The sequence below is a fragment of the Trachurus trachurus genome, assembly GCF_905171665.1.
Source record: "Trachurus trachurus genome assembly, chromosome: 4".
Lineage (NCBI taxonomy): Eukaryota > Metazoa > Chordata > Actinopteri > Carangiformes > Carangidae > Trachurus > Trachurus trachurus.
Window position 1 is genome coordinate 26,796,875 of NC_139898.1, and position 24,633 is coordinate 26,821,507.

A 24,633-nucleotide genomic window follows, 5' to 3' on the forward strand; every position below is an offset into this window, starting at 1 on the left:
TTAGACTTCCGTCGCTAAACTCAAAAACTTTAAGCATTTTGGACCTTTTTTTCCGCCCCTCGCTTCTCCTCAAATCTGCAAAGGCTGTCTGGCTTCCCTTGTTCAAAAAGCTGCATATAGATGCCTTTGTAAACAACAGATATCATCTAGACATTTCAAATCCAGCAAAGCACTCGCTTTATACACAGCAAACAGCGGGGGAACTTCAAGATGCAGAGAGAAACGCATCAAGACAGAGACAGAGAGAAACACAAGAGTCGGACCAGAGGATTTTTGAAGCGGATGTCAATATTGATATTTGAGATTAATAGATTTATAATGATGAATTGGCTGAGCGCAGTGGTGCAGCCGTTATCAGCAACGTCACCTCACAGGAACGAGGTTCAGGGTTTTGAACCTGAACCAGGGTTTCAGGTGTATGCGTGTGTGTGTGTGTGTTTCCTCCCGGCGCTCAGGAATCCTCCCACACTCCAAACACATGCAGGTCAGCCCGACTCTGATTTGCCTGCAGGTGTGAATGGTTGTTTGTGTCTATATCTCAGTCCTGTGTGCGCCACTGGCAACCTGTTGGAGGTGTAGTCCACCTTTGCCTGATGTCAGCTGGGACTACTCGGCCCATGCAGTGGCATCACAAGTGAATGAATGTGCCAGTAGATCTATAAAAAATATCCTTTTCATCTGAATCAAGACCAAGTAAGTGGGACTTTCGCTATCAAATGAGACAGTGATTATTTGATTATTTTGTTTTTAAATATCACAAAATAGTATTAAAAATCAAAATCTCCCCCAGCCCAAAGGGATGCCTTGATGTTCTGTGTTTGATCAGATCAGTTTCCAAAAGCACTCAAACATAATAAGTTTTTAACTCATTTATGTGAAAAAAATAGCACAAACACCTCAAAGCTGAGAAGCTGCAACCAATAAATATTTAAAGCAGAAGTAAGCGATCCGGTCGTTTTGGCTAACTTTCTGTCAGCCGATGGAGTTAGCAGTCCCCGCCCTCGTCCCTACATTACCACATTCACGCGCATCCCTTGGCTGCACACACAGAGAGGACCGCCCCTTTATGCCATTCTCTCTCCTCATTGGATAAAGGTTGTAGGATACAAGGAAAGTTTTCTCCTCGGCTTACAGCAGAGCAGAGTGACTGACAGACCCGTGTTTCAGACCAAACACTCTATATAAGTGATTGCTGTCGGAAGATATAACTATATTAACACAAATATTCCGCTTACTTCTGCTTTAATTTCCTTAAAAACACCGAAACAGTTATTTAAATAGTTGGAACTTGGAATATTGATGATGATCAATATCAGTTTATAAAGGAAAGACAAATGTAACATGAGAAATACTAATGTGTTAACTAATCTAGAGCTGAAAACCTAATCTGTGATCAATTTATTCAACCAAAAATGACTAAAATTCTCTTATAATGGGTCTTTTCCACATTTTATAAACAGATCCAATAATCCAAAAAAATAGATAAAGTTGCAGCACAATATTTGACATGATAAGCTTTAAAAACAGTTGTGTTTTGCAAGGAGCATTTATAATGAACATGTAATGAATTTTTGATTAAAGCTAAGATAGCATGTCACAACTGATTCATCTTCCTCTCAGGATGGTAATGACAGCTGCAGGGACGCTTTTCCCGACCATTACACACTCATGTCAACAGATTAGATCTGAAACTATGAATTGATTAATCAATCAGTTGGTGGATGGAAAAATAATCACCAACAGTTTTTGTCAGTATTGAAACTTCCAGCTTTAAAAAAAAAAAAAAAAAACCTGATTCATCAGTTGGGCTATAAAAAAAAAAGAGTCTGAAAGTTTATGGAGGACAAGTGTACACACACACAGCTGAGATAACAGTGACTGTGTCAGCAGTGAGTAGATTTTACACCAACAGACTCAGATCAGCTTATGCATCAGTTCATTAGGCACCTACTTAGCATGAAAAGGCCACTGTGACCACAAAACAACCCAACACCCACACTCTACCTATTTGTCTGTCCTCTCTATCTTAACCTTCCACACCTTCAGCTTCCCCTCTCTCTCTCTCCCACACCCACACACACCTACACCTACACCTTTCCGCTTAATCAAAATAGACCTGCCATTCAACACATTTACATGTCTCATAATGGAGGAGACTCACTACGGAGCATGTCATTACACGCACCATTAAAACACAGCAGTAGACTAATCTAGCGCCTCCATAAGGGACCGCAGCAGCAGCAGGAGGAGGAGCAGGAAGAGCAGGAGGAGCAGCGACAGAGGACGTGGGAGTGGAGGATGATAGGAGATGCTGCAACAGTGGAAAATGCATGGAGGTGTAAGGAGAGGTGGAAAAATGAGAAGACTTGGGAGATGTACTGTTAATGGTGGAGAGAAGAGAAGAAGGAGGAGATCTTGAGAAAGTGTGGAGGAGGAGGAGAAAGGAGGCAGAACAGGAGGAGGACGGTGAGATGGAGAATAATTAGATGTTTGGAGAGGTGCGGTGGCAGCTGGAGATGGTTGGAGATGCAACAGGAGGAAGTGGAGGTGATGTGGTGTTTGGAGGAGCGTGGGGCTCATGTGGTGTGAGGTGCAGCATGATGATGATGATGATGATGCTCTGAGATGAATAACAGGAGGTCACACTTTGGGAGCAGCAAAATATCCGGGTGGTGCTGCTCAAGAGAGGAGCAGGTGGAGAAGAGCTTGGTGAGAGGGAAATGGAAAAAGCAGTGGGATATGCCTGAGGTGGAGGAGAAGAAGCTGCAGGAGGAGGAGGAGCAGCAGCAGGAGCAGGAGGTGATGCTTTGGGGTGGAGGAGGCTGACAAACATGTTAGATGATTTAACATTTGGGAAATTTGGAGGAGGATGAGACCGTAGGCAGAGAGGTGCGGCACCGGAGTCAGAGGGAGGAAGGGAACAGCAGGAGGGGGTGATGTTGGGGAGGTGGTAACTAAAAGGCTATAAGGACTCACTAAACACCTGCAAAGCTGTAATTATGACTCAGTTTGCTGCTCCAGGTGAGCCACAACAGAAACACCATACAGCCACCAGCAACAACAACACCACACAGGCTATGACACAATGTATTCCCGTCACTGAAAACAACATTTTCATGCGTGGTAGTGAAATAAAGAACATTTTTGAGACGCATAGAGCAGCATGAAGGCTACAGATTGTCCTTTTTAAAAAGAAAAAAAAGATGTCATGTCTTTTTCGCATGTGCACAGACATGAGAGCAACAACAGCAGCGTCTTTAACCTCCAGCGCAGCAGCAGCAGCAGCTCCTGCACGGACCTAAATTCCACCACTGAAAGCCAATCAGCCCCCATTCAAACCCCTCAAACACACACAAGTCACTGAGACAGAGTGAGAAACTTCTTATGGCAAATAGCAGAGAGGGATATCACACACAGGCGCATGCACACATTCAAGTTCCCCCAAATAAATATTGGTCCACAAAGTTAATTAAAGAGCGCTCGGGTGACAGCACAAGCTTTTTTGCATCCTCTCTCCTCTCACCACAGTTTTGTGCACGAATGCGTTCAAGGCTTCATCACCCTGCACCGGCTGAGCGCAGAGAGATGCCCCCCTCTCTCCCTCTCTCTCTGCCCACCTACCTTCCACTGCGTGCACCGGGGTAATCACACAGAGAAGCACCGCAACCCAAGTGGCCGGCGCGGCCACGATGACTCCCCGCCTGTCCGCTCCCATTATCCAGCTGACAGAGAAAATCCCCACAGAGACGCGCTGTGTTCCTCCGATGTACAGTCACATCTCAGTCCTCTGGGTGTATGAGTCTGAGTGTGTGTGAGAGAGTGTGAGTGAGTGAATGTGTGTGTACGTGTGTGCTGCACCGGCACAGTCAGCGGGGACTGAGGCGGATAGACTGCTGGTGGATCTCTCTCTCCCTCTCTCTCTCGCTCCCTCTCATCTCTCTCACACCTTCCTATCCAATCAGGAGAGCGCATGGCACCTCGTAAAGCATCGTAAACCAATCACCCGTTCTTTTCCACCTGACCCCAAGCTTTGTGCCCAATGGTCAGGTCTCAGCAGCCCCGGCACGGCGGCTCTGCGACGGGAGAGCGACACCCAGTGGTCGTAAAGCGGCACAGCAGCCAGAGCAGGGAAAATAAACAAAATGATCCACACACGGTCCTCAATTTGATGCTTTTTGCAAATTGCATTACTTTTTCTGCTGTTAAATCGTTCCTTGTGGGGTTTTTTTCTTTACAGCCCACGTGACAGATATTCAAAAGTCACGAAACAACCAACAAGCTGTGTGCATCAGTGAGAATTTCTTTCATTTCACCTTTAAAGAAAAAATATAGCACAAGCGCGGTCTTACCTTTGAAAATGAAGCAATGTGTCAGTAAAAGCTCATGTCTTCCTCGTCTTCTTGGGATTCAAACCAATATCCAACATTAGGCTACAGACTTGAGTCTCTCTCTTTCCTCTCCAAACTGTCCCCAGGCCATCAGGACGTGCTCTACAGTTTCTTTTTTTTTTTAGGTGTGTCACGTCTATCTGACTTCCATCATGTGTAGATTTGCATCGACTCCTCAACTTTTCCCGGCATTTAATTGCCTAAAAATATCATTATCATTTGTAGCTACGTATCTAGGCTAAAACCTTCTTCTTCCATCCAACGTCAGCTGGAACCCAACACAACTGCACGTTGACTGCTAGTAAAAAAAAGTTTGTTGCTTCAACCTCTCCGACCTAAGTAGCTTCAGTAATCGCTTCTTCTTCTTCCTTTTCGATTTTTTGGCGGGAAGGCAACCAGCTTTAAAAGGTGCATTACCGCCACCTTCTGTGTTGGAGCATGAACCGACGCTCTACACTCAATCAGCACTTCATTGGGAACACCTGTGCGCCTGCTAGTCAGCCAATCAGAGGAGCCAGGTGTATCTCTTTTCCTTATATGGTGTGTGGCTCTCTCAGCTCCCAACAGGTGGAGTCAATGAGAAGTGTTAATGCAGACAGCACACTGACCTTGCTCATAAAAAATAAAAAGCATCCTGCTGAATATATACTGTATGAATACATGAAAAATACAAAAGCTGCCAAGAAAAACACACCTGGCCTTGACTACAATATCTTCACTTGATGTAAGTAATTCTATAACCATCACTGAAAAACAAAACCTTTTGAAAGTCAGAAGTTTGAAAGAATCTGAACATTATCAAAATACCAGAACAACCAACGTACTTGAATATACAAACTACCGGTATGCAAGAGACATTTAACACAGCGCACGTCCAAAGAGAGAGGAGGAAACATCACCTTTATATCATGGAAACATGACTGCATCTTGAGTTTGTGATGAGTGATGGGCCTGTTCCCTTAATCTGGGGCATGGAAACAGGCACATGCACGGTTCAGACTCTGCAGGTGCAACAGAAAAAGCAAAGATTGCAATGGAAAACGAGGTTAAATCAACATTTAAGTAACACTTCTGGTTCGGCCTCACAGGTGTTTTCACTCCTCTTAACTAATTATACCTTAATTAGCCGTCTGAGTGCAACAACACTAACCCTCATCACTCTCACTGGCACATGAACTTAACCAGCCAAGTGTTTATTCTCTGCAGATGCCTGAAAGGGCTGTTTCCTGAAAGCGATCACAAAGACCAAAGAAATTAAAATCTAATCAATCAATAACCTCCCATAGCAGCGTCATGTTTGTGTCCTGCAGTATCACTCTTTTGGTTGTCGATACACAACAATGTAGTACAAACAGGAAGTAGCTATTAAAAAAGTTTTTTGGTCCCTCTGCAACATCTGTAGTATCATATAAGTTCAACTGACAAAGTGCAAAATGAAAACCGAAGACAAAGATCAAACTTTCGACACATTTCAACCTCTAACGGCCTCAGGTCAGTTTACTCTTGAAGTTTCTGTTCCTCTTCTCCTTCATCTCTCGCAGTTCCTCATCTCTGACACACTGTCTGAACAAAAAGGAAAAATCTGCTCAGAAACTCGACAGCACAGATCACTGCTGCGACACCGTACTTCCCAGTCCAGAAAGGTTGTTGCCGTCTCTCAACGTGACGTCTCACCCGTCAACAGCTTTTCTGACACTACTACACCATGTACCACTACAATGATTACCCCTATCTGGTGGCACCGGCTACTGCACCAAAGAACACACTGACCAGTGTCTTAATGAGACGTGTATGTCTGTGTTTTTAGAAAAGCAGACAAAGACAGAAACTTTTTATCTCAAAGGCAGCAGTTGGAACCATTTAAAATTTCCAAGACAACACGTTAAGCACCGAGTTTGTCAATTTTAAACCACAGGTGGAGACCTAAAAAAAATCAATTTCAGGCTCGCTGCTTGCTACATAAGCACGACAATTATGCTTAAACTGTCTCCAGACAGTCTCTTCAATTTGTGCAGCCAGAGTTGTGGAGCCTTTTGTTCAGTGGCAGATCTCACTAAAGGGATTTGAAACGAGCGAGTAAGGAACTTGGACGTGATCATGGACAGACAGTTCAGACACGGTGCTGAGCGTCAATACATCTTTTCACGACTGAGTTAAAAACAACTGTTTCCTCCCAGTTTGCACTTAATGTAAACTCGGTCCAGTTCTCCCGTTAATCTCCACGAGACACAGTTCAGGGAAAGACACGTGATGTAGACAATGGTCAGTTCAAACCAGGTCACAGTCAGACACTGAGAAATGAAATGTGAAACTGAAACGTTCGAGTCAATTCTTCAAAAATAGAAACTCGTAGTGAACTCTGTGGACCTGTGTGTACAGTATGTGTGTGTGTATGTGTGTGTGTGTGCCTCCTGCTCAGTTTCATTTGGTTGTATCAGATTTTAAACATCAGCATCAGGACAATAAATCATTCATTAACTCCAAACCTCCTGACTGGTGCAGGATTGTCATTCCCACACACACACACACACATACACAATGCATGACCTCATTTTCCCCCCAGCTCGTCAGTGCCTATTACAAAGAGCTATATGTTTTTGCAGACAGTGGATCTGGAAAGTTGAATCTTTTGGTAGAAAAATGTGTAAAATCTTGTTCTTGCTTGAAAAAGGAGATATCTGTGAGTGGGTGTGGCACACAGTGAGAGGTCCCGCTTGGCCCCTGCAGCGGAAACAGGACCAGGGAGTGAGTCATGACTAAATGTGGTAGCCACAGAGCATCAGGCAGAGACACTGTGAAGAGAACAGTTGGTATGTTACAGATGAAAGCCCGTATGAGCAGATGAAACGCTGTATCAGATGACTCCAAGCTGAGAGGAAGAGGGAGGCCTTTAAAAGAGAAGTAGCCTCGTTTTTTTTATACATTTAAGCAAGTTTGACAATTTGGAGAAACTGGATATTGATTTTCCTGCATGAGAGTGATGACAGTAATTTAAAAAGTTTTCTTTTTCAGGATTTTACATTATATAAAGTGTTAATTAGTGAGATTAAAGAGAGACATTTTACCTAGGGTAGTTGTCTCCAGCCTTAAAAGGATAGTTCAACATTTTGGCAAATTGGCCCATTGCCATAATCCCTATAGTTTTAGCAGTAGGTTCATTACCTTTAATTGTTGGTGCAAGCTATTTTTAGAACGGTGGAGCAGAGCCGTGAGCTGTTCAGAGCTACACTACGGAGGCTCATGGGATTTCTTGGTTTCCCTCATCAAACTCATCAAATACACAATCCAACAACTCCAAAACACTCTCGTGGACAAGTTGTGACCTGCACATTCACCACGCTATGAGATAATAACAGAACGTTACGAGACAGAGTTGTTTTAGAGGTAAATTCATGCAAAACCGCTGATGAGCGTTTCCATCGGGCGCGGTTTTTCAGCAAGCAGTCTCTGTATTTGCCTCGAAAACAACTTTGTCTCGTAACGTTCTGTTATTATCTCATAGCATGGTGAATGTGCAGGTCACAACTTGTCCATGAGAGTGTTTTGGAGTTGTTGGATTGTGTATTTGATGAGTTTGATGAGGGAAACCAAGAAATCCCATTAGCCTCCGTAGCGTAGCTCTGAGCAGCTCACGGCTCTGCTCCGCCGTTAATAGCCGAAATAGCTTGCACCGACAATTAAAGGTAACGAACCTACTCCTAAAACTATAGGGATTATGGCAATGGGCCAATTTGCCAAAATGCCAAAAAAAAAAAAAATATGAGAGTGTAAGTCTTGGCAACACTAACTGTATACTGCCAAACATTTAATAATAAACATAGATGAATAACAATCAAATCAAACTGTCCATGGCAAAATCCACTGCAACACTCAAACAGAGTTTAATGAATGAAATGTGAGATTCAATACACTCATGAATAAAAACCAGCTCATTACACAACCCAAGCCTGTGTGTAAATGTGTGTGTGTGTGCAAGAGGGTCCCATATGTACCAGTATAGTGGTGCAGACTGAAAAAAGAGGCATGCCGAGTCAGTGATGTATCACCAGGTTAACGTACACATGTCGTTAACATTCTGCAAAATCTCCTGCACTGTATGTACAAAAACTGAAAACTTTGTGTGTTTTTTTTTAACAGTGATGGATTTTTTTTTTTTTAAACATAATGCAGTTAAAAACCTGGTGAAAGTGATGTCACAAATGTCCCAATGTACTTTTACAGGACTTTTAAGGAAACTGTTAGTCTGTGCTTGTTTATAGGTGCTTTGATGCGACGGCTGATTTCTTTACAAAGGTGATGAGTTGTTTATAAAAGTGGTCGCTTCCTTTGTCTTTTTTTGAAATGCTGCTCGGGATATACTGTATAGTAAGAGTGAGGTGAAACCTTCAATGCAATCACAACATCTCATACATTTTTTTTAAGAGTGTGGGAATCCATAGTACGTATTTTGAAACGAATTGTACTGAATGTATCTGCTTATGCCAACACACACCGAAAAACATCTGGACAACTACATCACAGATTATGGGGGAATTCATTGCCAATATAGTATTATACTGTACATTCATGGCTGAATATGGTGCCAGGTTTTTAGCTAATGTACACAAACATTTACAGCTTACACAATGTTTGTTAAGGTGGACGACCTCCAGATAGAAAACAAAGCAGAATAATAAAAAAAAAAAGTTTTTTTTTGAACGCACCATATATCAGAGCACTGAGCTGTGCTGCCTGCTGACTGGACAAATGGACTTAATAGAAAGTCAATAAATCATCATCAATTTCATTCTTCATCACTTCTTCATCTTCATCTTCACCTTCATCGTCATCTTCTTCTTTTTCTTTCTTAATCCTCGTTCCAGGAAATCGACTGATACCAGCTCATCCAACTGAATCACACTCAAACCAAGACATTTTAAGACTGAGCAAAGCAAAACAAAGAAAACTGTCACTGTCAATTTTTGCTCCTCAAAAAAAACAAAAAAACTTGTCCATTTACTCCCGACAATGTCTTTTCCAATCTTTTTTTTTTTTTTTTTTTGGCAAAGTTACTTTCCAATCTCCCCCCTCCCCTCCTCTCCCCCCCACCAAACCCCTGTTGTCGTTGTTTTGTCCCATGGTCCCGCCCTGCTGTACTGTAGACGTCAGCGGCTGTCCATCATCGCTGAAGCAGCAGGAGGACCAACGGGAGCAACAGGAGCGGGAGGCTGCAGAGGCGAGTTTGAGACGTGGCTGCTCCTCTGACTCGGTTGTTGTCCGGCGGGTAGGCGTACAATCCCGGTCTGCTCCGACTGCACTGTCCGGCCACACACATCCCACTGCCCGAGCCGCTGATGTCTTCACCTGCGGATGTTGTCAGAGAGACACAGAAAAAAGATCAATGAGTGAACGTCTAATGGAAACAACGTGCAAAGCCTTCACCTTCAAATGCCCCAACGAAGCTCCTACTTTTCAACTTCTAGGTTGTTATTACTGAGAAAATTACTGAGCAGGAACCGTTTGACCTTCATGAAAGGAATCAATGCTTTAATTAAGTTTATTAGTCACTAGGTGGGAGTGTTTGCTCCTCAGCTCCTGACTCAAGTGCAACACAGACAATCAGACCATTTAACAGCCTCATCCATACGGACAAGGTGCCTCATTCATAAAATGTTCCAACACTTTCAACAAAACAAAATGTGAGAAAAAAAGACCCACTGGCGTCCTGGAAGTCCACGTCGTTACCGTCGAGCGCATTTTTCAGCCTGTTGCTCATCACTTTGAGCTGCATGATCTGCTGCCGGATCGTCATGTCTGGCTTCGTGATGTCCAGCTCCACCTCTGGATTGTTGATCTGATTGGCTAAGCCGTCGCCCATCATCTCAGGGAGGTATCTGTCCAGGAGGGAGAGAGAGGGGAAACGTGGTGAATCTTCTGAGGCCGTTCTGAGGCTCGATTTAAATATTTCTTTACTCTCAAACACTCGCTCAATAAAAATCTGCAAAGTCTATAAATCTGCACAGCTGGGTCCAATTTGGTAAATTCGATGTGGCATTTTTGTGCTGACGGTGCGTGGTCAGCACACAGACTGACGAAGAGTTATACAGCCCACACAAGCAAACACTTACACACACAAATGTACTGCAGCATCAGTGTAAAACTTAGTGAACAAAATGTTTGCCTGGCCTTTAAATCTAACCAAACCTGACAACTGGCAGTTTATTAGGTACACCTCTCTGAATCTAATAAACTCTAATACAACAGTCCTCCAATAAAATTCTCCTGTCATGACAGTGATAGTTTGTTGGACCCTATTGATGATGCAGATGTTAAGTTATTTTGGAGCGCGAGAGCTGTTTCTATTATTTTGTCCATGTTTGTCCATTTGGATCACTACATGTAAGGTTTGTACAGACAACAGAACAGCTTATGTAAAATAACTACATGTATTCAGTTTTGAATTATTAATTTTGATAATATTTTATAAACAAAATACAAGTATATTATATTATGTCATAAACCTAATACTACACTACATAACCCCATGTTTTAACCCTTTGAATGGCTTTGGACTAAAGCTTGTGGTCCTCACTAATACAGAGAAACACACACGCCATCTGCTTAGAGGTAGGATTTAATTTATGTTCTTCAAACTACTTAAAATGTTAAACAGCCCCATTTAAAGTCCATACTCCCAGCCTCTATAACATATTCCACTCCAGAACAATTTATTGACGCTGTAATTTTGTGTGTGACGTTTATACAGTAGAGTATGGAGCTCTTTGTGGATCCACTAGATGTCGCTGTGGGTTTTTGGTGTTTTTTTTTTTTTTTTTCAAACTGTTGGTCACAATGATAATTCACCCACTGCCACACAAATTTCATATTTCCTTAATCTGTCACACACAGTCGGTGATTCATCTATATTTCATGGCTTCTCTCATATTTCTCACACACACACACACACACACACACACACACACTGACTGTCATATATTCCTGTGAGTGCTCTGCTCAGGATAAATCTCCTTGCTTGGCTCTAATCCAAACACTTGAATGGATGTGCGGTGTGAGTGTGGACATGTACACATATCAACGTGGCATCAAATTGTCCTATAAACCATTTATACATGGAATAAAAGGGGGGGAGGGGCTGAAATAAACAGTGTGTGTGTGTGTGTGTGTGTGTGTGTGGCCATGAATGCTCTCATGTTGCAGAATGTGAAACTCAATGAAACAGCGACTCGTAAGAGCTCTGAATAAATTTCCTCACGCCACACTGTCCTCTCAGCTTGCGTGAGCAGAAGCAGCTTGTTGTCTCTGTTGTTGTGACACAAAGGAAACAAACGGCCTTCAGGAGGCTGAGAACTGGCCTGTATCATAGCAACTTTATTGTAAGCTTGTCTTCTCCTGTCCTCTCATTTCTTTTTTCTCTTCCATGCAGAAACATTTTTTCATTTTTTTTTAGCTTTGAAGTGTTAAAGAACAGTCTGTAAACGTTTCTGTGCTGCATTAATGCACCCCGAGGCCTCGAGAGGGTTTTATTCACGCGTTGTGAGTGGTGAAGGATGAAAGAATGAGGTTTTTACTTAAATCCTTTCCTTTCACCATAGGGGATAAAACTCAGGACTGAATGTATAGACTTATGTAAAGGCAGCAAAGGAGACATGAATGTGTTTAGTAAAAGGACAGAAAAATACAGTCTGGTTGAATCATATTTAAAGGGATAGTTCACCCAAAATTGAAATTGCACTCATTATCTACTCACCCTCATGTCGACTAAGGGCTGGGAGAAGTTTCAGAGTTATCCGTGGCTTCTCTGAGTTACAGGGGGTCTCGGCATAGCAGTGCATGTCCATATAACGGTTGCAAATGGATACCAACTGTCTTCGTAACAAAAAGACACACCAAAAAACATCCAAATACCTCCATGCTGCTCATATGTAATGTGGACGAACCAGGGTCTGTCCTCTTCCCAGTTCATCCAAATTTGACGAACCAGGAAGAGGAGCTTCGAGAAGCTTCCGCTACAAAACAAGCTTGAAATATAGACTTATTTAATTTTTTTCGGGACAATTTCGCATTTTGGGGCTTCAGTACAAGACGGACATTACATACGAGCAGCATGGAGGTATTTGGATGTTTTTTGGTGTGTCTTTTTGTTACGAAGACAGTTGCTATCCATTTGCAACCGTTATATGGACATGCACTGCTACGCCGAGACCCCCTGTAACAGAGAACCCACGGATAACTCTGAAACTTCTCCCAGCCCTTAGTCGACATGAAGGTGAGTAGATAATGAGTGAAATTTCAATTTTGGGTGAACTATCCCTTTAAACATAGTGTGAATATGAGGTGAATTTAAATGTAAATGTCAGATTCAACTGTGTCACAATAAAAGCCCGGTGGTGTGTGACTTGGTCTGGCTGGTTTCCTGGTGTCTCCCTCACCTGCCTTTGCTGATGCCGTTCCAGCATTTATCCTGAGTGGTGCTTCCTGATGACAGTTTGCTGCAGAGCGCGATGGGCAGCTGAGTCCAGTACTGTCGCATCTCCCTCAGCTTACTGGACAGGTCTGACACCTGAGGACAGAACATGAAACAACCAGCTGAGTGCATCTACTTTACATTTTATATTGGTCTCTGTTGAGCTTTTCATAACGTAATGAGTCACAGGATAGTACTATTGCCTTGGTTTCGTGCTCGTTGAGTTATTTGTTTTGTTATGGTTCTCAAAAGTCTTTAATGGTGCTATATAAATAAAGGTAATTATATCGTTATCTGTAATAACCTGACACGCTGTGACGCAAACAACCAGTAATTTAGATTTTTGTCCATCACAGGGCACCACCAGTGAGCTCACTGAATACTTACTGTTCTTTATTTGAGAAAAATACAGATGTTTCATGTCATTAAATATACGCGTTCATGAAGCCACACACCTGCACCCCCAGTCTGAGTCCAGCGGTCGGGGAGGGTTTGTACTCTGAAGCCGTCAGCGAGCCGCTCTTCTTCCTCTGCTCATGAAGGGCCGGACTTCCTGTCCCTGGTTCACCTGGAGTTCCACACATCTGGTATACCTACACACAAACACAAACACACAACACTGTTAAACACATGCACTGGAAGCTGCTGAATGGGAGCTTTTATTTTGGAAACTTTCAAATCTTAAATTCTAATTGCCTTGTCATCTAAAAAAGCCGCTCTGGGCTTCCCTGCTGTGTACATGCGAGGTCTAAAACCATCCACTAGATGTCACCATAGTCAAGAGTTTCAGACTAAAAGGCTGTTCAGCTCCAGTAAAGTGCCTGTTCATTATTTTTTTAGAGCCAAATCAGAATCATTGACTTTGTCTACGTAACATTCACACATCTCATCACACTTGGTCTAACGTGTAAAGTGACAGAGGCTGAAAATAAACTGGACTTAATGTGTGAGAAAAACAGAAAACCATACACTGTGCATACAGTAAGAAAACCTTTGGTAAATTAATGGGAGCCCACTGACACAATGTTGAGCTCCATCTCACTGTAAGCGCTTCTTCAGGATAATAATTCTGCCTCTTGACGATTTTGCTTATTCCTTAATGATCTCTGACCCCAGAATCAAATCCGGCTGATAAAGAGTTGGTGAGTGTGACACATAATTGAGCGGCTGCAGGACTGCAGACATAAGCATGAGCTGGCATCTTAGTTGGAGATTAAAATGCTCACGTGGAAGTTTGCACAGGCGCTCGAACGCAGTCAGAATACAAGTGGAGAGGAGACAAACAGAGAGCCGTCTTACTTTTGCCGTGAACGTGTCCATGTTTTGCTGCTGGAAGTGAACGGCCTCGTAGATGCGAGCGGGGATGGAGGAGAGGACCACGTCCAGACTGGGCTCGGTGCTGAAGCTGGACACCACCTGGATCATGGTGTCTGAGCAGAGAGGATAAAGAGACGATTTATAATGGCTCATAAACTGTTCATTGTACAGTCTCCATCATCAGTGCTCATCTTCTTTATTATCACTCTAAGTCATACTGAAACCAAAAGTACAAATAGAAATCATATTACAGCCATTTACAACGGTCAGCAAACATAGCTGAATTTGGACTTACATCCTGGTTGATGTTGAAATCCTTGGTAAAGTTGTTTCACAACTAAAACCCTCAACCCGCTTTTTAGATCCCATTCCCACCTCCTTTTTTAAAACAATTTATGGCTTTTTGGATGAGGATTTACTGACTATTGTAAATTATTCCCCTCAGATGGGTGTTTTTCCTACTGTTTCTAAGACTGCGCTGGTTAAGCCCCTTCTGAAGAGGAATGGTTTAGATGCTTTAGACCCTTACAATGACAGAGCAGCATCCAATCTGGCATTTTTAAGTAAGATTTTAGAGCAACTTGTTTTTAATCAGTTGAATGCTTTTATAATGTTCAAAGGTATCCATGAGAAACTCCAGTCTGGCTTTAGAGCTAACCTAGTACTGAGACTGCACTAGTTAAAGTTGTAAATGACCTTAGATATAACCTGGATATGAGGAAGTTCACAGCCTTATCTGCAGATCAAAGCTTTTTATTGATGAGTTGATAAGATATAGACAATCCCATTCTTATTTAAGTTGCAGTTCCTGTCTTCTTTCTTATTTTTTTTGCTATTGACCGTTTTAATATGTAAAAGTCCACCTGAAGACTAGAGCTCAGAATCAGCAATAACTTAACTCTTGATACAAACACCATGTAGTGAAACTATGTTAAATATGGATAAAGACAGACTGCACATGACTGGTACAACAGGTCTAGATCACTTGTACAGGTGGTGGTACTGATGGTTTATACAACTAATTTTCAGGAATCACAGATAATAACAACTCTCTCTTAGATGAGACTTGATGTCCAATAACATGTGGATTATCTCTATGATCTTGTCCTTGCCTCCCTTCTCTGTCTTGAATCTTACCGATGAGGTTTTGCCACTCAGGGTCCAGGTCGGCCTGGTTGGCCAGGCAGCCCTTCATCACATTGGAGCAGTAGTTGGAGCAGGGTTTGACCGAGGCTATGCCGCGACAGTGAGGGCAGTAGACCAGCTTCATCAGGGCCCTCGTACACTCGGGGCTCAGGGAAACCTGGTGGAGGTGGACAGAGGAGTTAGCGTTACATGTGACTGCACGTTCATGGGAAATGTAGTTGGAAACTTTACTATTCAACCCTTTTTCCTTTAGGTAATTTACTCCACGAGAGAGATACGTCTCAGAAAAAAAACTAAACCATGATAGAGGGCAGTGTTGTAATGTTACAGGTCACACAGCCTTAACAAGAAGCCAGTGATCGCTCTGTCCTGCTTGTTCGTCTTTTAACTGTACATGGTTTCTGTTACACCTTTCTCTCCTGATTATGAGGTGTCCAGTTCCACAGTGGAGTTATTTTACCGCTCGCCCTCAAAGAACTGATGGTGATACTCAGAGAGGAGGCAGCGTCATAACAGTATGTTGGTGCTCGAGGTTTTTAACAACAATCATTCACTCAACAGAGTCTTAGATATTGGATGTGTTGTTCTTTATTAAGTGTCATCCATCACTGTCGGCATCAAGTCTGCATTAATTTGTGTCGGTGTTACTTTGTATCTTCATGTGGTAACGTGCAGATTATTGTTTATTTTTTTAAAGTCTGTACTCAATAACAGTAATGTGGTTTGGAATTAATTAATGCATGTTAACAGTGATGGATTTTTCCAACAATTGGAAATGAATGAGAACCTTTAAAGACATAACACACAAACACTCAGTCACAGTGTGCACTTGTTAAAAATTGCACGAGAGCTGAAAAGAACCGTCATCACACCCATAATTTGACGAGCGCATCGTCACCAATGGGAAAAGCTTTGTTCTGAGTCTGACACTTGATTTTGTGAAGATCTTTGTTTTTCAGATCCAGGGTGGAGACGCGTTCGCTGACAGTTTGGGTGTGTCGAGCAAGTCTGAGTCACACACACAAAGAGATGATGCTCTTTGACTACAACACAAACACAAACACATCTTGAACTCTCAGTTTCTCTCCCGGCAACACACTCTGTTTTTCTTTCCCCGCTTCACTGCATCACCACCTGTCACACACACACACACACACACACACACACACACACACACACACACACACTCACCTGTGAGACCTTCCTGACCACCTCTCCACTGACTATCAGCCCCTGGACAAACGACCGGGCTGTGACAAAAGCCCGGATCACCTTTGCCTTCATGTCCCGAGGGACATCTCCAAATGGCCGCAGCGTCTCCTGTTGCTTAGCGACACACTCCAGGTAGTCCTCCGATAGGGTGACCTGCGAGACAGAGGTGACGGTGACAGACACGATGTAGGAGAAGCTCGTCGTTTTAAAAATACCTTCCCTTTCCCTCCCTATCAGACGAATGCAAATGAGTGTGTGCTTAGGAGCGATAATAGATGGATAAACATTGTGAGTTCAAGCGATGCAGCTAAAAATGGAAAGTGTATCATCCTGTCAGTAACTAAGTGTTTTTTATTTTTACTTTGCTGAGCCGAAGCAGAAAACAGGAATGGCAGAGAGGAAAACGAGGAATTAGATGAGAGGATCAAGAAAATCCTCCGACTGCATCCATTCAAATATCAAGTAATAGCATCCTGATTTCAGCACTTGGTGCGACTCTTGTTATTATATTTTTGAACATTTTAAAGAAATAAGACGTAGCCTCTCCTCTGCTGTGTTATATCAAATATCAGTGCTCTGATTTTTGCTTCACTATAACAATTGTTTAATGACAATGAGGGGGAAAATACAGTGTCACATTATTATGTGTGGACACCAAGGATCAATATCCTATTATGGAAATTGCAAATATGAATGTATGTTTTGGGGACTTGCATACTATATCACTTTTTATAACTGTGTCAGTATGTTTGGTTGACAATCTCATTATGCAAGAATAGCCTAAAGAAAAAATCCTTCCTGGGGAGAATTTGCATTTTCAAAAGGTAACAAATCACTAATGGATTGCAATGTTGTATTGTGACTTAAAGGGATAGTTCAACTTTTTGGCAAATTGGCCCATTGCCATAACCCCTATAGTCATAGCAGTAGACGGCGGTTATTATCTCATAGCGTGGTGAATGTGCAGGTCACAACTTGTCCACCAGAGCGTTTTGGAGTTGTTGGATTGTGTATTTCATGAGTTTGATGAGGGAAACCAAGAAATCCCATGAGCCTCCGTAGCGTAGCTCTGAGCAGCTCACGGCTCTGCTCCGCCGTTCTAAAAATAGCTTGCACTGACAATCAAAGGTAGAACCTTGTGAAACGCCCACACAAGAGGTTAAATAGTGAGTCTCCACACCAGATAGTTGGACCAGTCCCAGCCTGGTCAGCTGCGTACATGAACTGATGAAGCCTCTTGGATGAGAGGTGAAACGTCTTCCTAGACAAATAACTAAGTCCAGTTGCTTTCGATTTAACCTCCTTTGAAATCAAAGGTAACGAACCTACTCCTTAGACTATATAGGGATTATGGTAATGGGCCAATTTGCCAAAATGTTGAACTATCCCTTTAGGCTTTGTAATAATAACATCATTTTGTGGGACCTTTTGAACCCCTCCTCATGATCCCTGACACTCACGTCTGCAGCGGTGGAGGACTTAAAGGTGCGCTCCAGCAGGCGGGACCAGAACTCGGTGAGGGTCTCGTCCAGGTTGAGAGCAGAGCCGCGGTAGTACCGTCGCAGGTCGGCGTAGAGCTCTCCGTAGAGACGGGTGTTCTGGGAGTACAGGGGCCCGAGTGGAGACAGCGCCTCCTGCAGGGCGCGCTCAGACTGACCGTGCAGCTCGGTGAAGTAGGCTGGAGGAAGAGGAGAAGACAAAGAGAGAAGATGGGTGAAGGAGGAGGAGGAGGAAACACTTCTGACCATGTGACTTTTGTTTAAATCCAACATTCACTCTACTTTAAGGTCCGGACATTAGGAACCTGTTCCTCATCATATGTTTGGAGTTTGGTGCTGGACAGGAAGTGTGCAGTGTGTGTGTGTGTGTGTGTGTGTGTGTGTGTGTGTGTGTGTGTGTGTGTGTGTGTGTGTGTGTGTGTGTGTGTGTGTGTGTGTGTGTGTGTGTGTGTGTGTGTGTGTGTGTGTGTGAAAGCAGCTGCCTGCCTCCTTTTGGAAATGTCACTAATGAAGCTGTTGCAGGTAATAAACCGCAATGTGTCACCAAATCTTATTGCAACATTCAGGATATCGTAAAATGCTCAAAATCACAATAATATCGTATTGCTAAATACATGTGTGGAATACAGAATAAACAAGAATAAATGATTATGGATCCTCAGGCCGGTCACATTAATAAAAAATGGCTTTGAATTAACTGAAACTAACTAATCCATCCAATTTTAAACAGTCTGCATGATCATGATAAAATTGTTTCCTGTGTATTTATTTACTGCAGCAGTGACGCTGATGCTGATTTTGATTTTCCTTTCTTCCTTAATCAACATTTTTTTTTTTTTTTTTGGGGGGGGGGCTTTTTAGCCTTTTTCTCCGCTGCCAGATGGATTCAAAGTGATGGAGAGGTCAAACAGAGAGAATCAGGGAGTCAGCAGGCTGTCTCTGCAGTATATTGGTCTGGGCTTTTCCCTCCGTCTTCAAAGGCTGTGGACCATTGCCAGCCTGTCTCTAACCACAACCAGATGGACGGCCACAATTTTGCTACTGAGGTGGCCTGCTGCCTTCAGACTAATAATACTGTCCTCCTCCTCCTCCTCCTCCTCCTCCTCCTCCTCCTCCTCCTCCTCCTCCTCCTCCTCCTCCTGCTGCTCTGCATTTCTCTCCATCCTTTACGTTTTATTTCCATTCACTGTTTCTTTTCGGTGCTAATGACACATTTCTCACTTGCTGCATCGGTCCGTCTCCCTATTGTTACCGGTGGCACTTCTCCGTCTCTGCTTCTTTTTCTTCCTCCCTTCCTCCCTCCCTCCCTTCATCCCTCCATCCCTCTCTCTTTCTCTGATGTGCACTGATCTGCAGACTCGGCTCCTCAGTGGGTCAACTGCTCATTAGCTGAACCAGCCACTGCCCCAGGGGGACACCCCTCTGTTTGTGTGTGTGTGTGTGCGTGAATGTAAGGGTGTGTGTGGGTGTGTGTGTGTGTGTGTGTGTGTGTGTGTGTGTGTGTACCCCTTCGACATCAGGGGATCGGCTTATCACGTTTCATTGTGTCTGGCTGACTCCGCTCTCATTATAACACCCAGTCAGGGGTCCCCTTGACGCACAGGACACACACACATCCTCCCACACACAAGCACAAGTACACACACACACACACACACACACAACAGCAGGACTGAAGCAGCAGCGCTGAGCTTTGAGCCTCACAGCCTGAGCTTGTACCAAACACAAACTCACGGATACACAACATACAAATGTCACACTCCCCTGGGCTCGCTGCTGAAGCTTTTGCTATTGAGCTCAGTCAGTAATGACTGTCTCACACCCACACACACACACACACACACAAACATAAAAAAACACACTCTACTTACTGTCGAAGCTCCTGTGGAGAGCGTTGAAGGCGGACTGCAGCGACCTGCCGGCCTCTCTGATCAGTCCCTCGGTCTCCTGGGCCGTCAGCCCGGCCAGACTCTGCTCCATGTTGCCGGTGCAGCAGGTCGGACCCTGAGGACAAATCCTCAGATGTTCACCTGCCGCGGTGGGGAAAAGACAACGAGTCATTCATTAATCTAATTGTGCTTTGTTTAATTGATTAGCATGAATTAGTGAGTGAACATGTCGGCTCTCGAACATTCACCATCACCTACAGCTTCAAGAAACAAAGGTTAAACATGATGTTGTGTTCAGGTAATATGCTGATGTGTGATGACAGAAATACATCAACAACTATAAGATGGATTATAAGGAAGAGTGAATCCTACTCTGACTTTTTGTTTAGCGCCACCTATGAGTGAAACATCTCAGTAACTGTTTGACGGACTGCAATGACATCTTGTTAAGACATTCACTTTCCCTTCAGGGTGAATTGTAAAATAGATCTCCTGACTTTTTAACCTGCACAGTAATCAGATTTTGACTCTTTTTTTTTTAAAGACATCTATTACTTTGGTTTCTGGCTCAATACGAGCTGCCTGAGGCATCTTTGTGTCTACTGCTAATTGGCAAATGTCAGAGTGTTAACACTGTAAACTGAGATGTTGAGGACGGTGAAACAGAGTAGCTGCTAATCATCAGCATGTCATCACTCTGAGCAGTCATAAACACAGAGTGCTGCCTAGAAGAGGAGAGAAATACTGGTATATCCTCATACAGTATCATATTTCATATATTAATTACTGAAAACATGTTGTATTAGTAGTAATCAAGTAGAAGCAAGTCATTGGCTTGCTGGATGTAAACAAAAACGACCCAAAAATGATTAACCTTTAATAGTGCTTCACTTTATTTACCTCTACTCTCCTAATGTCTAAACTACTCAGTTGAAAATGTTATAACCGTAAAAGTTTACGGACTGTTTTCCACACTTTGTAAAGCAGTGTGTGAATTCAAAGGTCAAACTCTGTGTCTGTGTTTCACCGTTAAGAGTTTAATAATGAAGAAGTCAGACGGGCCAAGCACTGGGACCGACACACTGCTGACATGTTAATACATCAATAATCAAACACTGACAGGAAGCACTCTCCTTTACTTCTATATTAATAATGTTGTTTATACTAGTTCACTATAAGGTAATTAGGGTTATTTTGAACGCAGGGATGCCTGGAGAGCTTTTTCACTGCGGTCCAGCTTCTTTTGCATAAGTAAAGAATTAAGTGTTTTTCAAACCGCAGCATTAAGTATTAATCGGCTCCTGGAATCGGTTTATTTACTGTATCAGCCACAGACGCACTCTGTGTGTTTATGTACGGTACCTACAGTAGCTGTATATACAGTATGTGTTCACATTAACTTGTGGACATGCAGGTATGAGGAGAGTCACGTCACGTTAAACTGCATTAATAACTTAATACAGTTTAACTTCCATCATCACTGGTCCAGATCCATCCAGCGATCGTTTCTGCGTGTCATCCCAAATAATAATAATAATACATTTTATTCTTAAAGCGCTTTTTAAGAACTCAAAGACACTGTACAAGAAGTAAAAAGTAACATAAGAAGTACAAAAAAGCAATAAAACATCAAGAACATTAGAACAATTAAGAATAAAACCGATCAAATATCATAGCTAAAAAATAATAATAACTAGAAAAGGCACTTATTACTATTATAAGTAAAAGTTATGGACTGAAAGAAATGTTATCATACTAATGTAAAATGGAAGCATTAAGGGTATTATTGATTTTTCCTATGACTGGAATATCATTAGTGATGCATTTATGTGGAAGATGCATTTCAATGATAAGGTAAAAGGATTTGATAGACAACTTTTGTTGTTGTTTTCTATATCAATGCATAGAAAGATATTTTATTTTATATGTAAACTTTAAATCAGATGCTATTGATAAACTGAAATAAAAAATAAACGGAGTGAATAATAAAATATTTTCATCTGAAACATAGTGGAGTAGGATGATACAGTAAAATTTACTGCATGTACAGTACTTCCGTGCTCAGTCACACTCCACCACTGCCTTTTTTCTTAACTTTCACTCTGTGCATGTGTGGTTATGTATCATCTTACAGGACAAACCACTTGGCCTGAGGTGTAACACACACACACAAATGCTGAGAGCAACAGAATACAGTAGGTTTTGGCTTTGACTCCTCCAGCAGCTCTCGAGCCAAAAATCCAAACACACACCCAAACTGAACCTGTGTCAAGACGTTCACAGATGAGTCTTTACCATAGAAATATAAAGATATAGATTCCAGGCGAGAGAATCGTTTGTCTTCAACAGTTTTCCTGCCCTTCAGGGGAAACACAGGTCCGTGAGGGAAATTAAAAATAAAGTGTGTTTTTCAAACACACATACACCCACACACATGTATTCACACACACACACACACACACACACACTTTGAGTCTGCCAGACAGCCTAGAAAGCAGTCTGCAGCGTCGGTCTCCTGACAAACCAGATGCCTCAGGATTGGTGTGTTTAAGTGTGTTCATGTGTGTGTGGTTGTGTTTATGTGTGTGTTTGTGTGTGCGCGCCTACGTCTAGAAAGGTTAAGGGTGAGTAAGTACCCCACAGCTGTGTGCATCACTGCTCTCTTCCTTTCTTAACAGGTCCTGGGTTAGTGTGTGTGTGTGTGTGTGTGTGTGTGTGTGTGTGTGTGTGTGTGTGTGTGTGTGTGTGTGTGTGTGTGTGTGTGTGTGTGTGTGTGTGTGTGTGTGTGTTGGGGGGCAGAATTTGTCCACCATGGTAAGTGGAGCAGAAGAGGAGACGCCTTCATCATCACTGCCCCATGAATCTTTCATTGGCACTGGCTGGTATGTGTGTGTGTGTGTGTGTGTGTGTGTGTGTGTGTGTGTGTGTGTGTGTGTGTGTGTGTGTGTGTGTGTGTGTGAGAGAGAAAAAGGAAGACTGGCAGCTGTAACAGAACAAACAGCACCTTCCACCTAAAGTCTTTTACCACAGACTTTCTGGATATTTCAAGACTTTTTTTTTTTTTTTTTTTTAAGGTATAATGTGTAGGAATTCCCCCCATCTAGCGGTGCGGTTTCATATCGGAACGTATTCTTGATGTTGCATTCACGTGAAATCGGGCAGACGTCAGACAGACAACAGACTCTGCATGTAACAGGATAAACAAGCCTCTATGTAAACAAACGGTCCGCCAGCACGAGGCAAAACAATACAGGCGTGACAATATGTTGTCATGGTGATATTGTTTACCTGACCCACGTTTTTACCGTCTTTCTCTCGTCGAGTAAAATGACATCCGGTTGTTTTGCCGACGGCCGTCTGCCTGACTGCACCTGAATGCAACATCAGTGCCTCCGTCCTTCCTCACACTACACAGTGGTGACAGTTTTAACAGGCCGAGCCCACAGCTCCGGTGAGTTTCCGTGGTTACCTACGGTCACGCTGCCACTGAACGTAAAAAATGGCGATGCAACGTGGCAGCCTCGGTTCGGTGCGTCGCCCTTATGTATTTGTAACGACTTGTAACAACTCATTCTAAGGTACGAGAAAGCTTTCATTTGTATGCGGATGTGATTTGACTTCAGTGAAATACGCATTCATGAAAGCAATATTTGATTTTTGCTAAAATAAAGAGCCAAATAAGTTACAAACTGGGGCTTTAACTTAATTACAAACACAGCATGATGAGATCAAGTGGATTACACATCTGGATCTCTGTTTTTTTTAGAGTCACATACACACCCATCCCACAAATCAAAGAAGACACTCATTTAATATTCTCAATTTCTTCCTCAAGTGTCAAGTGCAGGTCAGCCAGTCTGAGATGAGACGCTTCACTCCTGCCAACCCAAACACCATCAAACAAAACCCGCCCTCGTTGATCACACCTGCTTTATACTGGGCCTTGAGTCGGATCAATCAAAGTTGGAAAAGAGCTTTAAAAATGTAACTGCATCCTCACACTTAAGCTGTGAATTTTCACACCACTCCTACAATCCTGTCAATCTGGTTATCAGAGAGAACGACCGCCTGACCTCTCGGTGATTATCTGCAGCAACTCAAGTCAACATCTGAAGAAGAGCGTACTTTTCCTTTTCTTTTTTTAGGTATTTGCTGTTTAAAATTTAAAGCAGCACAGAAACTAGCCTGCAGTCCTCTGTGGAGAAGGTTATTATAATGCATGATAACTTTATGTTGTTAGGTGGCCTCTATTGGCTGTAGTAATTACTGCATGACACTATCACATTATGACGCACTGTTCTTGGATTGGTCTTGGATAAATGGTTTTAGTTGGTCAGTGATCATTTTTAGATACAGTCCACTTTAGCTAATATTGAATCGTTTATCTCTGAACCTTTATCTCTTTCAGTTACTTTAGAAATAATGCTGTTGCCGCTTCTCAATTGGAAGAAGATGGAGAAGTGCTGGTTTGGCTTGACACGCAGTGACATAGAAGTAATAACCAATAAAACCAAATGTCATTTCATAGGCATGAAAGTTTTTAATTTGAATCATATTCAGTTCCAAAGTCACAGCCCTGTGATGAAAGCTTCATAATCACTTCCATCTGTTCATAAAGACTTAATTTAGATAAGTTTTATGTATAATAACTGTGGCTTTGGGTTCACCCAAACTTTTAGCCACCTAATAAAACATAAGACTGGAAACTTTATTTTCCT

The 24,633-nt window shown here is 42.6% G+C and overlaps 2 protein-coding genes across 2 annotated transcripts in view; both read right to left on the bottom strand.

Annotated features, from left to right (window-relative positions):
* LOC310985021 (ephrin type-B receptor 1-like) overlaps positions 1–3,715 on the bottom strand; it is a gene marked incomplete at both ends in the record, with an annotated part of 100,984 nt that extends 97,269 nt beyond the window's left edge. Inside the window, one exon of the mRNA XM_083970440.1 lies at positions 3,622–3,715. Within this exon, the coding sequence (XP_083826566.1) occupies positions 3,622–3,715 (94 nt within the window). The remainder of the gene's footprint in view (positions 1–3,621) is intronic.
* A 5,831-nt stretch (positions 3,716–9,546) lies between these two features.
* The window catches only part of gpc1a (glypican 1a), a gene marked incomplete at its 3' end in the record, with an annotated part of 37,729 nt that continues 22,642 nt past the window's right edge, over positions 9,547–24,633 (bottom strand). The window contains exons 2-10 of the mRNA XM_083969739.1: positions 19,898–20,056; positions 17,988–18,205; positions 16,507–16,680; positions 15,307–15,472; positions 14,152–14,282; positions 13,308–13,445; positions 12,818–12,948; positions 10,086–10,261; positions 9,547–9,731 (exon numbers count right to left, since the gene is read on the bottom strand). Of these exons, the coding sequence (XP_083825865.1) occupies positions 9,547–9,731; positions 10,086–10,261; positions 12,818–12,948; positions 13,308–13,445; positions 14,152–14,282; positions 15,307–15,472; positions 16,507–16,680; positions 17,988–18,205; positions 19,898–20,056 (1,478 nt within the window). The remainder of the gene's footprint in view (positions 9,732–10,085; positions 10,262–12,817; positions 12,949–13,307; positions 13,446–14,151; positions 14,283–15,306; positions 15,473–16,506; positions 16,681–17,987; positions 18,206–19,897; positions 20,057–24,633) is intronic.